The 12,904-nt window shown below is 34.2% G+C and overlaps 1 protein-coding gene across 1 annotated transcript in view; it reads left to right on the top strand.

Moving 5' to 3' along the window:
- Window positions 1-12,904, top strand: part of COL4A5 (collagen type IV alpha 5 chain) — a 245,943-nt gene that overhangs the window by 221,773 nt on the left and 11,266 nt on the right. Inside the window, exons 42-45 of the mRNA XM_059051327.2 lie at window positions 8,334-8,467; window positions 10,941-11,013; window positions 11,150-11,221; window positions 12,035-12,163. Of these exons, the coding sequence (XP_058907310.1) occupies window positions 8,334-8,467; window positions 10,941-11,013; window positions 11,150-11,221; window positions 12,035-12,163 (408 nt within the window). The remainder of the gene's footprint in view (window positions 1-8,333; window positions 8,468-10,940; window positions 11,014-11,149; window positions 11,222-12,034; window positions 12,164-12,904) is intronic.

Here is a 12,904-nt window from a genome sequence, read left to right as displayed (position 1 = left end):
TTCTTTTCAGTAATGCATTTCATCATTTAAAGTTGAACTAAAACATACCAACTTGGAGGAAAAAAAGGAAATAGTGGATTTATTAGTTTTTTTTATTAAACATAAAGCTATACTGATAACCTGGCAGCAAAATGTCATCTGCATTTTTAATGTGAGCTTCTCAGCATGTCATCACAGAAATCATTTTAGTGATCACCCAATAGATGCTTGTGGTCCATACCAAAAGTGTTGCTATGGTTCTGTCATATGATCAGCAAATGTCACCAAGCACAATAAAGAAATTTTATCTTCTCTAGGAGCTAGGCAATCATATTTATCTTCAACATCACAGCATGATTAAATTGAATAGTGATCTCTTCATACCAGCTTCATGTCTATACCTCATTTGTCTTGTGTTAACTGCTCTAGTAGTCTCAGTTTTGCATTCAATGTTCACTTTTCATTTTGTGTTTGTGCTGTGTCATTTCATTTTAGTAAGTTTGGAAACGCTCATTTTCATCCTGAATTAATGTCGCTGAGCTCAATCACTGGAGATAGATTATTAATACATTCTTGAGACTTGATATTCAATTTTTATATTTCTAATTATTGAAAACTTGGCCCTCATTGATTTTTTAAAAATAAGAGAAATGTAAGATTAAAAAAAACAAAGCAATTGCCTTTTTATCCTTTGAAGGTCTCTGACCCATTTTTAAAATGTATTCAAAAGTGAAAATTTCCATAAACTCTGAAGTGATTGCAGTCAGTTTTAATACGATGTGCTCTAAAAACATGAATTAAATGGGATCACATAATTTGTTCAGAAGATCATTTTCAAAACTAGCTTTTATCTGATCTGATTTGACTGTTTATAGCGAGTGTTAGTTAAAGTTTTACTTTGGTTTACTACTGAAGAAAAGCAGTGAAAATCTCCTCAGCCATGTTAATTCTCTTGCATGTAATGTAAAGAATTGACACAAATATCTTGCTTGGTTATGCATGCAATAATTCAAATAAACCAAACTATTATCCTTTTTTGTATTTTAATCAGCACTGTGGCTGTTTATTCTTACCAGTAATAGAGCTCAATGCTGAACATTACTCTGAAATATGTCAACTTAAAGACATCAGTCACAAGGGTTCTTTAAAAATTACTGTTTCTAAAAGAAATAATAACAAAAGTAGTCAGAAGAAGAACACACATCTGATGAGTATTTGTGACTTCTCGATTTGTTCATAAACTACAAATTAAAATGGAATTTTAAACCCAGTTGCTCTTAGAATTGATTGTTATTGTCTGCACTCATAGTAATAATTATTATAAAAATGATTTTTGGTCTTTCAAAATATGTCACATGTGCTGTTTTTATTATAGTGTTGATGTGAAATGGTGATAATTTGGTTTATATACAGATGCATGAATATGAGCTTGCAGAGTATTCTTTTATTGAATTAAAGTTTAACTTGAAAGAAATTAGTGTAATGCTTTAGTTTCTTGATATTTCTAACAATTTTGATATTTTTCCTTTTTGTTAATGATGACATTGGGCCTTGGTGAACTTTGATCCCTATCCAGGTCCTACAGGTTAGCTCCTTAACTCCAAAGTAGTATCTGCATGAAGTATGAAACTTTTCTTATATTTATATATATATATGTATGTGTATATTATTTATATACACATATATAGTGTATGTATATGTGTGTATATAGGTGTATATACACCTGTACCTAATAATTTCAAGTGATTGAATATATTTTAAGAGCATATATGCCAATTCAATTCTTACATGTTGATCTATCTCTGAAAGTTGTCAGGAACTTGCAGAGTCCAGTTTTTCTGTCTATTGGAATAACTCAGAATTACCTAATTAGGAAAACTGATTTATCATTTTAAAATTCATATATTTGTGTCATTTTTACTTGAAAATTTTTAGTACTCAAAAGTATATTGTATACTATTTTACGTTTACCTTTAGAGTGTATTTCCTATTTTTGCCTCGTATCTGTTAATGTAAATGAAATTGAACTATTCTTCAAAAATACATTCTTCTTAAACAATAATATGTATTATCAGATCCTGCAAATATGCAATTCTTGATGAGCCATACCTCTTGTAATTTTTCAAACCATCCCATCTTCACATTTGGTTTGTCACAAAGTTCTAAATTCTACTGCTATGTAAATGGACTAATAGGCACAAAGTAAAAAAAAAGTCAGTGCAACCAGCAGAGATTAGAAACCTCTTAATCTTATTTTCGTCCTATACATATAAAAAGTACACACCCAAGAACAGTTACCAAGAGCTGCCCATTAGAAAACTGCTGATTCATATTAAAAGATGTTCACCTAATCAGGAGTAAAAAGAACCACAAATATCTGAGTGTGTTTATTATTTTTCAAGATAAATAGCCCTTTTCAAATTTCTAAGGAAGAACTAAAAGGGGAAAAAGTATAATCCTGAGTTCTGGCTATTGGAAATGGCAGGAAATTTTCTCTTCTTATGATTTTAAAATTCATAATTTTTCAAGATTCTTTTTAGGAAGCCATCTATCTCTGTGTGAATCAATTCCCTGGTTTATTACTCCCCCACAAACCCATCATTTCGTATAACCATAGATTATCGATCTAGAAGGACGTAATTTTTACATTTGTCAAAGAGGTATTCACGAGACACTTGTTGATGATAGCAAGACAGATTTTATTCAAGACTATTGCATTAGGAGAGAGACTATTGCAATAGGAGAGAGAGACTGAGCTCAGCTCTGAGTACAACAAAGTCAAATGGATATTTATAGTCCACTAGCAGAGTGAAGGAGTCAGTGGATGAAAAATTACTAAAAGGAGACATCAAGGGTAAGCAGATTCTTGCTAAACTGGCCTATTAGAGTTCTCTCTAAAGGCAGTCCAAGGACTTAGACATCAGCTTAAGGAATGAGGAACTTGATCAGATATCAAGGGTGGAGAGACTCTCCCTAAACTGACTTAGCAGGATTCTTGCTAAAACTGTGCTCAACAGACCAAGGCCAGGGCCCAAGGGGTGAGGCCTAGTTGAGAAGAGGGCTCAGAGAAACCTGTCTAAAGTTTAGTCACAGATGAGAAAACTAAGGCCCGAAGAGGTTAATAAGCTTGCTCAAGGTCATATTGTTAGTTACTGGCATAGCTGGGAATCTGACTTGGGGCTCTCCAGTACTCGGTTAAGTGTCTATTCTACTAGTAACACGTATCATCTTTCCACAAAGGCAGTTATATAGCTTGATGCTTATGATCTGGCCTCTTATTCTAGTTATAAATATGATAAGTGATGGAGCAAAGCTGCTTCTGCCATTTTAGGAGACTCTTAGAGATAGCAGACTGGGCCTTGACTTCGCTTTCTTGTTTTCTGTTAACTCAAAAGCTCCATCAACCCCTACTAACTGCTTCTTGTGTTTTTCCTAAATCAATGTCATCAAAAAGATTAAGACAAACACATGCTATTTAACTATTGCCAAGATAAAGAGAAGACTAGGGTATTCTTTGAAGTAATTTTGAGTCCTGCCCTATCTGACTTACATAGAAGTCTGCTGCCTTGATCACTTCCAGACTTTACTGTCAGCTAGAATATTGTTTTCTTCTGATGCACTAGAATATATTCAAAGAAGAAAAAGGAAAGTAGCCACATTACTTTAAAACCGATTTGACAACTTATTTGCCAGATGTACTCTAAGTTACATAGTTATTGGAATCTGGTATCTGCAGCATTCTCTTCTTTGCAACAGCTGAAGACTACAACCTTAAGTGGAAACTGGAGTTAAAATTTACCAATCAATTCATCAGCTTATCTTTAGTTATTACCACATATATACAAGACTTGAGATTTTTGTTTTTCAGTTAAACTTTGTTAGATCATTTGAGAAATAATGGATTGAGAGCCTCATGTACAAAATTGACTTGGCATATAACTCATTAAAATGTTACCTTTTAGAAATTAAAGTCTTAGAAGTTTTGCTATGATATGATCTGAAGTTTTCCTTGTTACTTACTCAGACTGAAATATCATATAGTTCAATGACATATTTTTCTAAGAGTTCTTGTTTTGGTCCTTCTATATAAAACACATATATAAAATACTCAAAATATAAAACACATATAAAAAATACTCAAACTCTGAATTATCTTTGGTAGGAATTCTAATTTATCTAGCTAATTGTGTTGCCAGACTCTGCTCAAAGTGTTGTCTTGAGTCAGTTTGCTGTATGTGATTTAGAAACCATTTAAACAAACAGAAGCTGATTTTTTGGCCTCCTGAATTTCAAATTGTCAAATGCTTTAAAAGTTTTATTACTAGGTAGTAATAGCAATGTTTTATATTTATATGACACACCACCATTTATATCATCAAACATACTCTCATTATAAGCTCCTTGAAGGCAGAATTTGGGTCTAGCTAATCTTTGTGTTCCCTGTAGCATCTTGCACATGGCAGATATTAGGTCAACTTTTTAAAAAATGAATTTGATCTTTAAAACAACTCTGAAGGAGGTTAGGGCAAACAACACTATTCCCATTATGTGGGTGAGAAAACAAGCTCAGAGAGATTGAATTACCCAGAATCCCATAGATATAAGTAGTAGAACCAAGAATAGATCCTAGGTCTTCTGATTCCTCGGATTCAGTGATCTAGAACAATTTATTCTCTCTGCTAACCTCAGTGCTTATAAATCATAGCAAGACTTGTAAGAAAACGGAATTGTGTTTATAGTCAATTAACATTAACCAAGGGTTGTCCTGTTTGTAGGCTTTTTATCTTTTTATTTAATGATCCTTCTCTTAATAGTTAATAGCCTATTTTAATATGTGCATTGAATAATATAAAGTAAATGTGATATTTTCTGTGGTTTGGGGTGGGATATTGCATGCCAAAATATTTTGAAGTGCCCCTTCACTGATGGTCTTCATATCTGGAAAATTCGAGTTCAATAGTGAACAAATATATATTGGCTTTTTCTCTTTGAGTAACTTATTACAAGTAATAATGCACAGAAGAACGCCTCTTGATGGATTATTTTTAAAATCACTATCTGGCTTCATGGAATGATTTTCAAAGAAGACAAACAGAAGTACAGTTGGTAATGGCCATTGTATACTCGTGTTTTGGTTTCTGTATTTGGTCACTTGTGATCTTTGTATATTTGTCTAATAAGGCCTTTAAATTTAACTGTAGCTCCTTGGAGCAGCCCGCACACACCAATAAATTTGCACCTCATGTTTTTACTAAAGAATGGCAGAGGCCAAGATAAACTTTTACCCAAAAGTTTTACCCAGAGGAATAGAAGGCTATCAGTGAAGTGGTACTACCTTTCCAACTTTAATGTTTTGAAGGTGCTAACTTTTGGAAAGCCACTGTAGCAGTGTTAACATGTCTTCAGTAGAGTTTTGCATTTTTTGCATTAATGAAAATTAGCAGCTTATTTTCTAGAATAAGCTCTATTTTAAAATATTTGGCTCTCTATACTCCTGTAGGGTTCTGTTTGCATACTGATTACGCTGTAGGTATAAGAAATGCTGGCAAAGAGGATTATTGTTTAACTTGTGCTATAATGTGAACCACTTCTAACTCATAATCTTATTTTGTACTGTGTGATGTCTGATACTGCTAACATCGATCTTTGGGCTTTGGTGAACTCTGATCTTCCCAGGTTTTCAAGGTTAGACTCTTCACTGGTCAATTCTTTTTTTTTTTTTTTTTTTAATGCTTTGTATGTGTGACAAGAGAAATGCACTTTTTTTTGCAATAATTCAGAAGTCATTGAAGAGTGCTGTTATCCTCAAATACTACCTGCTCTGGTATTTAACATTTTGGTGAAGGTAATGTGACTTGTTTATAATCAAGTTTGAAATGACATTAGGTCTTTGTGGTTTCAATTATTTATAATAGGTGATTCATACATGGAAACATGTTGAATTTTAAGTGGAAATACACTTATTTTTATCTTTAAGACTGCATTAAGATATTTAGACAGGCATCTGGCCCATTTGTAACCTCTGTATATTGGTTTTATTTTCTTGAATTTTTGTTGCTTGAGATTGATCAGATCTGTGTTTTCATGGCTATTTTCAGTAATGGAAGAGGGTAACTATTGAGTATTCTTAAAAATAAATCTTGTATTATTAGCAAATCAATAATTTAAATTTGAGAGGCTCTAGAACAGGTCTGAATTAATAACATGTAAATTTCCCCAAATTTCCTCTTAATTGCAAACAGAGCAATACCCAAAATATGCCTACTTTTTTTCCAAATGATAACAATGTTCTGTTTATTTTTCAAACTTGGGAAGCGGGATGTAAAATGTTCCTTTTTTTTCTTCCTCTTAATCTTACCCTAGTCATTGTTAGGCTGATTCACAGATAGTTTACTTTTCTCTTAATAAACTGATTTGCTACCTGATTTCTAGTCCAAATTATACATATGGATGAGACTAACAATTTTTTTTAGAAAACCCTATCAAGGGGTTTGAACTCAGAAGTTGTTTTTAATTTGTTTGTGTAAGTTCAAAGTACCCCAACCCTTTCTTTATGATTGGGAAGGGAATTTCTGAGTGTCTGTCTGGTTGCTGGGCTAGGGTGACTATATGATTAAAACTGTTTAAAGATAAAATGATTGTTGTACTGTTGTGAACCTGCCTCCTCTTTCTCATGTGACAGACAGAACACTGTTATGTTATGAAATCACATAGATATAGCTGAAAGATTAAAAACAGGTTTATATTTTAAAGATATGTTCTTCCCTTCAGTTTTACTAATAATGAAGATAATACTAGTAATAATAATAATTGTTTAAAACTTCTTATATAATTCTTACTAGTGCCAGGCACTGTGTTTATATATATTATCTTATTTAATTCTTGGAACAACCTAATAAGGTAGGTACTATTCTTATTTCCATTTTAAAGAAGAGGAAATTGAGGCTAAGATGGTTAATAAACTTACTGAGGTCAAACAGCTAATGATTAATGGAGCTGGGATTCCAACCCAGCATTCTAGCTCCAGAGTCCGGCATTCGTAATCACTATACCATGCTGCTTTGTTAGCCTGTAGCCGTTGATTCTGGGTCATAAGAGTATTGGAAAGGATAGGATCAAAAATGAGACCTTTCGTGCATATTGTAAGCATGAACTCCGTATTCTAAATTCATATGCCTATGTTACTTCCTTCAAAAATAATCCCTGCATATTTTCCTTTTTTGTTGAAACCAATGAAAAACTAAGATTACTGGAGGACAGAAGGTATAAGTGCTCACTAGTTGCTGTTCATTATTTGGGGCTTCGTAATTATTTTCTTAAGGCAAGACTGCTTAGTCTCCACCTCAGCTATTGCTTAGCACACTGCAGGCAAGTAACAGCTATTTCCCACCTAGTGAGAAAAAATGTGGCCATTTTTAAGATCTTCTTGGTTGTTTAATGGACCTGATATCTTTATTTAGAAAGAAAATTTTAAAATACAGTATAAGAAAAGAGCTTACCAAATCCGCTTTTAAATTACTTTATTTATTCAGAAGTTATATGCCAAATCCTTTATTTTTCTTCAGAAATATTTAAAATGTAAATAATACAAAAACATTTATTAAATAAATTCAAAAGTACTATATTGAATCAATAACTTTCTGACACTAAAATATTCCCATGTATTAAGCATGTCACTAAAATGAAAGTAAACAATTAGTTTGCTTAAATAACTATCTTAATTACATAGTAATACAAGCTTAATAAAAGTAACTACTTAAAAGTAAAGCAATTTTATTTTAATCACAATGAGACAAATGGTTTGAATCCCTGATTGCCCTACGAAGTGTGGTCATGAACCAGCAACTTCAGCTACAGGACACTAGTTTATCTGCAGGGCATTTGTTAGAATGCAAATTTTGGGGCCCCTCTCCAGCCTAACAAAATTCAGAATTCTGGGGTTAGACCCAGGAATCTATTTTAACAAGCTCTCCTGGGTATTCTGATGCATTTCCAATTTGAGAACAGTGTCCTATGGTGTCTCTTTTGGTTCACTTAAACACTTAGTTACAGATTACAGAAGCAATCTTTATTATAATGTCCAAAGTCCTTCCTTTAGATATGAGCTTATTGGATTAAATATATAATAAAATACAAACTAAAAGAGTCTGCAAACCAGTGTTAATAACAAAAAGAACCCAGCCCAGTTTACATTAGCGAGTCAGCATGGATCTATATATTTAATGTAGTCTGGATTTTATTCTGCAAACTAATAGTATTTAGATGACTAATAGTATTTGGATAATGTAAAAGCCTGACTTTGATGCTATTCTTATGTTATACTGAAATGTGATTATTTGTTGTGCATTATCAAGGTCTACCAGGTCCAGAAGGTCCCCGGGGTCTCCCTGGAATTGGGGGCATTAAAGGAGAGAGAGGAAACCCAGGCCAACCTGGACAACCTGGTTTGTCTGGTTTGAAAGGAGATCAAGGACCACCAGGACTCCAGGTAGGAAATTGGAGTATTTGATGAGGAAGGGGTGTGGGTGCTTGCATTCCAAATTGCATTATTTTAATTAGCATGTACTGGTCAAAGCTCTTGATAAAGCTATATATATATATATATATATATATATATATATATATATGAGAGCATTGCATGTGGAGGAGTAGTCCTTCCATAGAGAAGTAATCATGGTGAGTGTGGGGATATTTTAGACTTTGAAATTAAATAGAGTTAGGGTCAGATTTCAGCTCCTCTGTACATTTCTACTTTGTGTCTGTGAGGAAGGCAGACAGACACTTTGCATTTCTGTCTTTACCTGTAAAAAGAGAATAATAGCGTATCCCCACGTCTGTGTTCATGTGTTTTCCACCTTGGTTTGAGTGACCCAGAAAGTCGCATACTTCTTTATGGTTCCTCAAAGCTTCCTTCCTTCATTCAGGAGGATTGTTGTTAGATTTTGCAGTCAACAGAGTCTGGGCTCAGTCTTTTAACTCTGATGTCTGCTTTATAGCAGAAAAAAAATATCTAAAGAAATTGTCCTTAAAGCTTTCCAACAACTAACCATTTTTTCCTGTTATCACTATTCTTCTAGACATCTAGACTTAAAATTTTAATCTTCTCTTTATTCATTCTCTACTCACTTCCTACCTCATTCATTTCCCATGTCCTTCTAGTTCACATGTCACTATGCCTGATTCAAGACTACTGTCTGATACCAACATTTTATAAATCTGGTATTGTTGAGTTCTATTCATTTTCTTTCATGCAAGTTCTTACATTTGCACCTTTCTAATTTTTGTTTGGAAATAATGTTAAACTTATAGGAAAATAGCAAGAATGGTGAAAAAACGCATTTACCCAGATGAACCAATTGTTAATGTCTTGCCCCATTTGCTCTCTGTATGCATGTTATGTGTATGCGTGTGTGTGTATAATTACGTATTTTTTCTGAAATATTTGAGAATAAGTTGTATCTATCATGTCCCTTTATCACTAAATACTTCAGTGTGTAATATTTCCTAAAATTAAATATATTCTTTTATATAACCATAGTACAGTTCTCAACTTCAGGAAATGGAGCATCGATGTAACATTTTTATTTCTGCCCACATGTTCTAATTATATCAATTGACTTAGTAATATCCTTTATAGCATTTTTCCTCCTCCAAAATAGGATCCAGACCAAACTATGCATTGAATTTAACTGTTATATCTCTTTATTCTCCCTCAATCTGAAACAGTTTCTAAACCTATTTTTTTCTTTCATAACCTTGACATTCTTGAAGAAATGTAGCCCGTTCCCATTAAAAAAAAAAAAAAAAAAGAACGTTTCTTCTTTTGTCTGCTGTTTCTTCATAATTAGATTCAGGTTATGCATCCCCAGATGGAATACTCCATGAGTGGTGTGTTCTCAGATATGGAGGCCCATGATGTTCATGTGCCCTTCATTAGTTATCTTAATTTTGATCTTCCCATCAAGTTGTTACCTCGTTTCTCCACTGCATGGTTACTATTCTTCCCTTTGTAACGAATAAGCAAAACTACAGGAAGACACGTTAAGATAATGCAAATATATATACTATTCCACATAAAAATTCCTCCCTAGATATAATATCTATTTATGATTTTTGCCTCAACTGTTCAATACTGTGATAGTGGCAACTACCTCTACATATACCACTCAGCCCTACTGTAAGCAAGAGCCTCCCTTCTATTTACTGCCTATTTGTTATCATTATGGACTCATAAATTCTCATTCTCTTCAATGATTCATAATTTTTATTCTATCATTACTTATTTTGATGCTCAACCTGTCCTAGATTTGGGAGCCCCTTCAAGCTGGATCCTGTGACTTTCTGACATGCCCCCCGTTTTAAAGTTCTTTCTTACGTTTGGGCATAAGATGTTCCAGCCTTGCCTCTTTTTCATTACTACTAATAAGAGCTTCATCGTTCCACACTTATTTTCCCTTTAGATCCATTCTAGAGTTATTTTCTACTCTTCTTCTTCCCATAGTTTTCCTGGTCCTCAAACCCAATTAATTAATAAGCCCACTATATTTTTTTGCTTAGTCTTTCAGACTTTATCATTTCTTAGATTCTAATTCATACATTTACCACATCAGGGCTACACTAAAAAAGAAGTGCCTTTGATAATGATAATAAAATAATAACTAAATTTATTAAGTATACATCATATGCCAATCAGTTTTCTAAGTACTTAATATGAATTATCTCATGTAATCCTCACAACAACTTCATGGAGTAGATACTGTTATTTTCTGTATGTTAGAGGTGAGAAAATGATGCATTAAAGAGGTTAAACAACTCAAGGTCACACAAGCTAATAAGAGGTGAATTGGGTTTTGAATCCTGGAAGTCTGACTCTAGAGCCAGTGCTACAAATCACCACCTATGCCCTCACTTCCTTCCCTCCCACCAACTTTTTTCTAAAATTAATGATTTTATTTATTCAGGGTAATCCTGGCCGGCCAGGTCTCAATGGAATGAAAGGAGATCCTGGTCTCCCTGGTGTTCCAGGATTTCCAGGTATTTGAAGGGGTTTTTGGAAGTTTCCCCCTTTACATTAAACTCCTTTGGGAGAAGACACCCATTTTCTGATTTGGCTGGGTAAAGGCTGTGGCCCTGTCGCTTTGCTGTGTAATTGTGTGTATCTTCTTTGCAGGCATGAAAGGACCCAGCGGAGAACCTGGTTCAACTGGCCCTGAGGGGGATCCAGGACTCATTGGCCCCCCAGGTAAGAGTTATTTCTGGAGCTAGTTATACCTGATACTTAAACTCATTGAAGAATTTGAAAGTTTGCATTCTGCCTTTCAACCAAAACTTTCAGAGTCTCAGTCCCCAACAACTTGAAGGGAAATAGGCAGGGCTCTCCCTCTATTAACTAATCTTCTCTCTATTTCAATAATGTAATATCAGGAGCAGACCTTTTAAGTTTAAGGTAGATACAGGACCAACAAGAATGCTTCAATGAGATTTTTATTGACCTTTATACTAACTTTCCCGTATTCACTTGAATAGATCACAAGAGCAAGTCACATAAGTATGTTTGTATATTTTTAATATGAAAAGAATTCTTTTTGCTGAGAGACTTAAAGAGGTTTCCTGTAAACTGTGAAACAGTGTCTACTAAATCCCTCTACTAGTTAGTTCAGTGGGCCCTTTGACAAGCACAACAAACAAGAACTGCAAATGATGTTAGAATCAGAATGGACTCTACAGCAAATAGAATTGTCTAACCTTGACACCAGTGTTCACAGATTTGCAGTGGATTAGACTTTCTTGTAATCGAGTCATGATTCAAGGCTAGAAAATTGAGACAATATGCCTAATTTGTCCATGGACCCTAAGAAAATTATTTATTTTTTCAGCCTTTTGGGTGAGATAATGATAATTTTCCCAGACAGATTTCTGTTGGACATAGCAAATTCCAATACATGTAAGTTGTTTCTCTCAAACCAATTCTTATTCTGATCTGAGGTTACTTTGGCATCCATTCTTTCCGACCTTTCTCTTCCCTACCTTCAACTCCATGTGCTTTGCCTCTTAGGTCCCCCTGGATTACCTGGTCCTTCAGGACAGAGTATTGTAATCAAAGGAGATGCTGGTCCACCAGGGGTTCCAGGCCAGCCTGGATTAAAAGGTCTACCAGGACTACCAGGACCTCAAGGTTTACCAGGTACCTTTGTAGATCATCTTTTTAAGACTTATGTATTTGAAAACATTTCCCTCATTCTTCTTTCACTTATTAGAGTTTCTCTCTGACAATAGGAGTCTCAGCAACTAGTAGAATACCAGACCACCAGGTTCCATTTCCTTTTTTCCTTGAAAATGTTCATTTCTCATGCCCTAACTTCTTTTAGGCCCAGTCCAATTTCTTTTAACTTCTCTGGCTATTCTAACTTGAATGATTAGGTTAATGTTGTTAAAATATCTGTAACGAAATTAATATGCATTTAAGATATGGTGCTTTCTCTATCCCAACCACAAGAAGGATAGAAGGCTGATTTGGTGGGCTATCAGTTCCCCACTGTGAGGCCTCCTGATTTTTAAACTAAATCCTATCTAGTTGGCCATTTAACTCTATGCTTGCAGCCAACTTTGATTAAAAAGAAAGCTAGAAACTAACTTCAGCCTTTCTGTTTTATCAGGTGGCTTAATAGCAGTCTTTTCATAAATAAAGTGTACCAGGCAGTAACAGCCTTGCCTATGATGAGATATATAATAAAAGTTGGCCTTGTGCTCTATCTTGTTCTGAAGGCAAGGAGAACACAACTGCCATATTATGGAAATCTCCACAGAGGCAAATGAATTGTTGAAAATTAAAGCTAGATCCTTGTCTGCTTCTTTTGTCCTGGGCTTGAGCTGTTCCTTCGTTTGTCTGAATTAGAGACAAAACCAGATTATGAATTCAGTGACA

The sequence above is a fragment of the Kogia breviceps genome, chromosome X, assembly GCF_026419965.1.
Source record: "Kogia breviceps isolate mKogBre1 chromosome X, mKogBre1 haplotype 1, whole genome shotgun sequence".
In the NCBI taxonomy this organism is placed as follows: domain Eukaryota; kingdom Metazoa; phylum Chordata; class Mammalia; order Artiodactyla; family Physeteridae; genus Kogia; species Kogia breviceps.
This window is presented reverse-complemented; position numbering and strand designations above follow the sequence as displayed.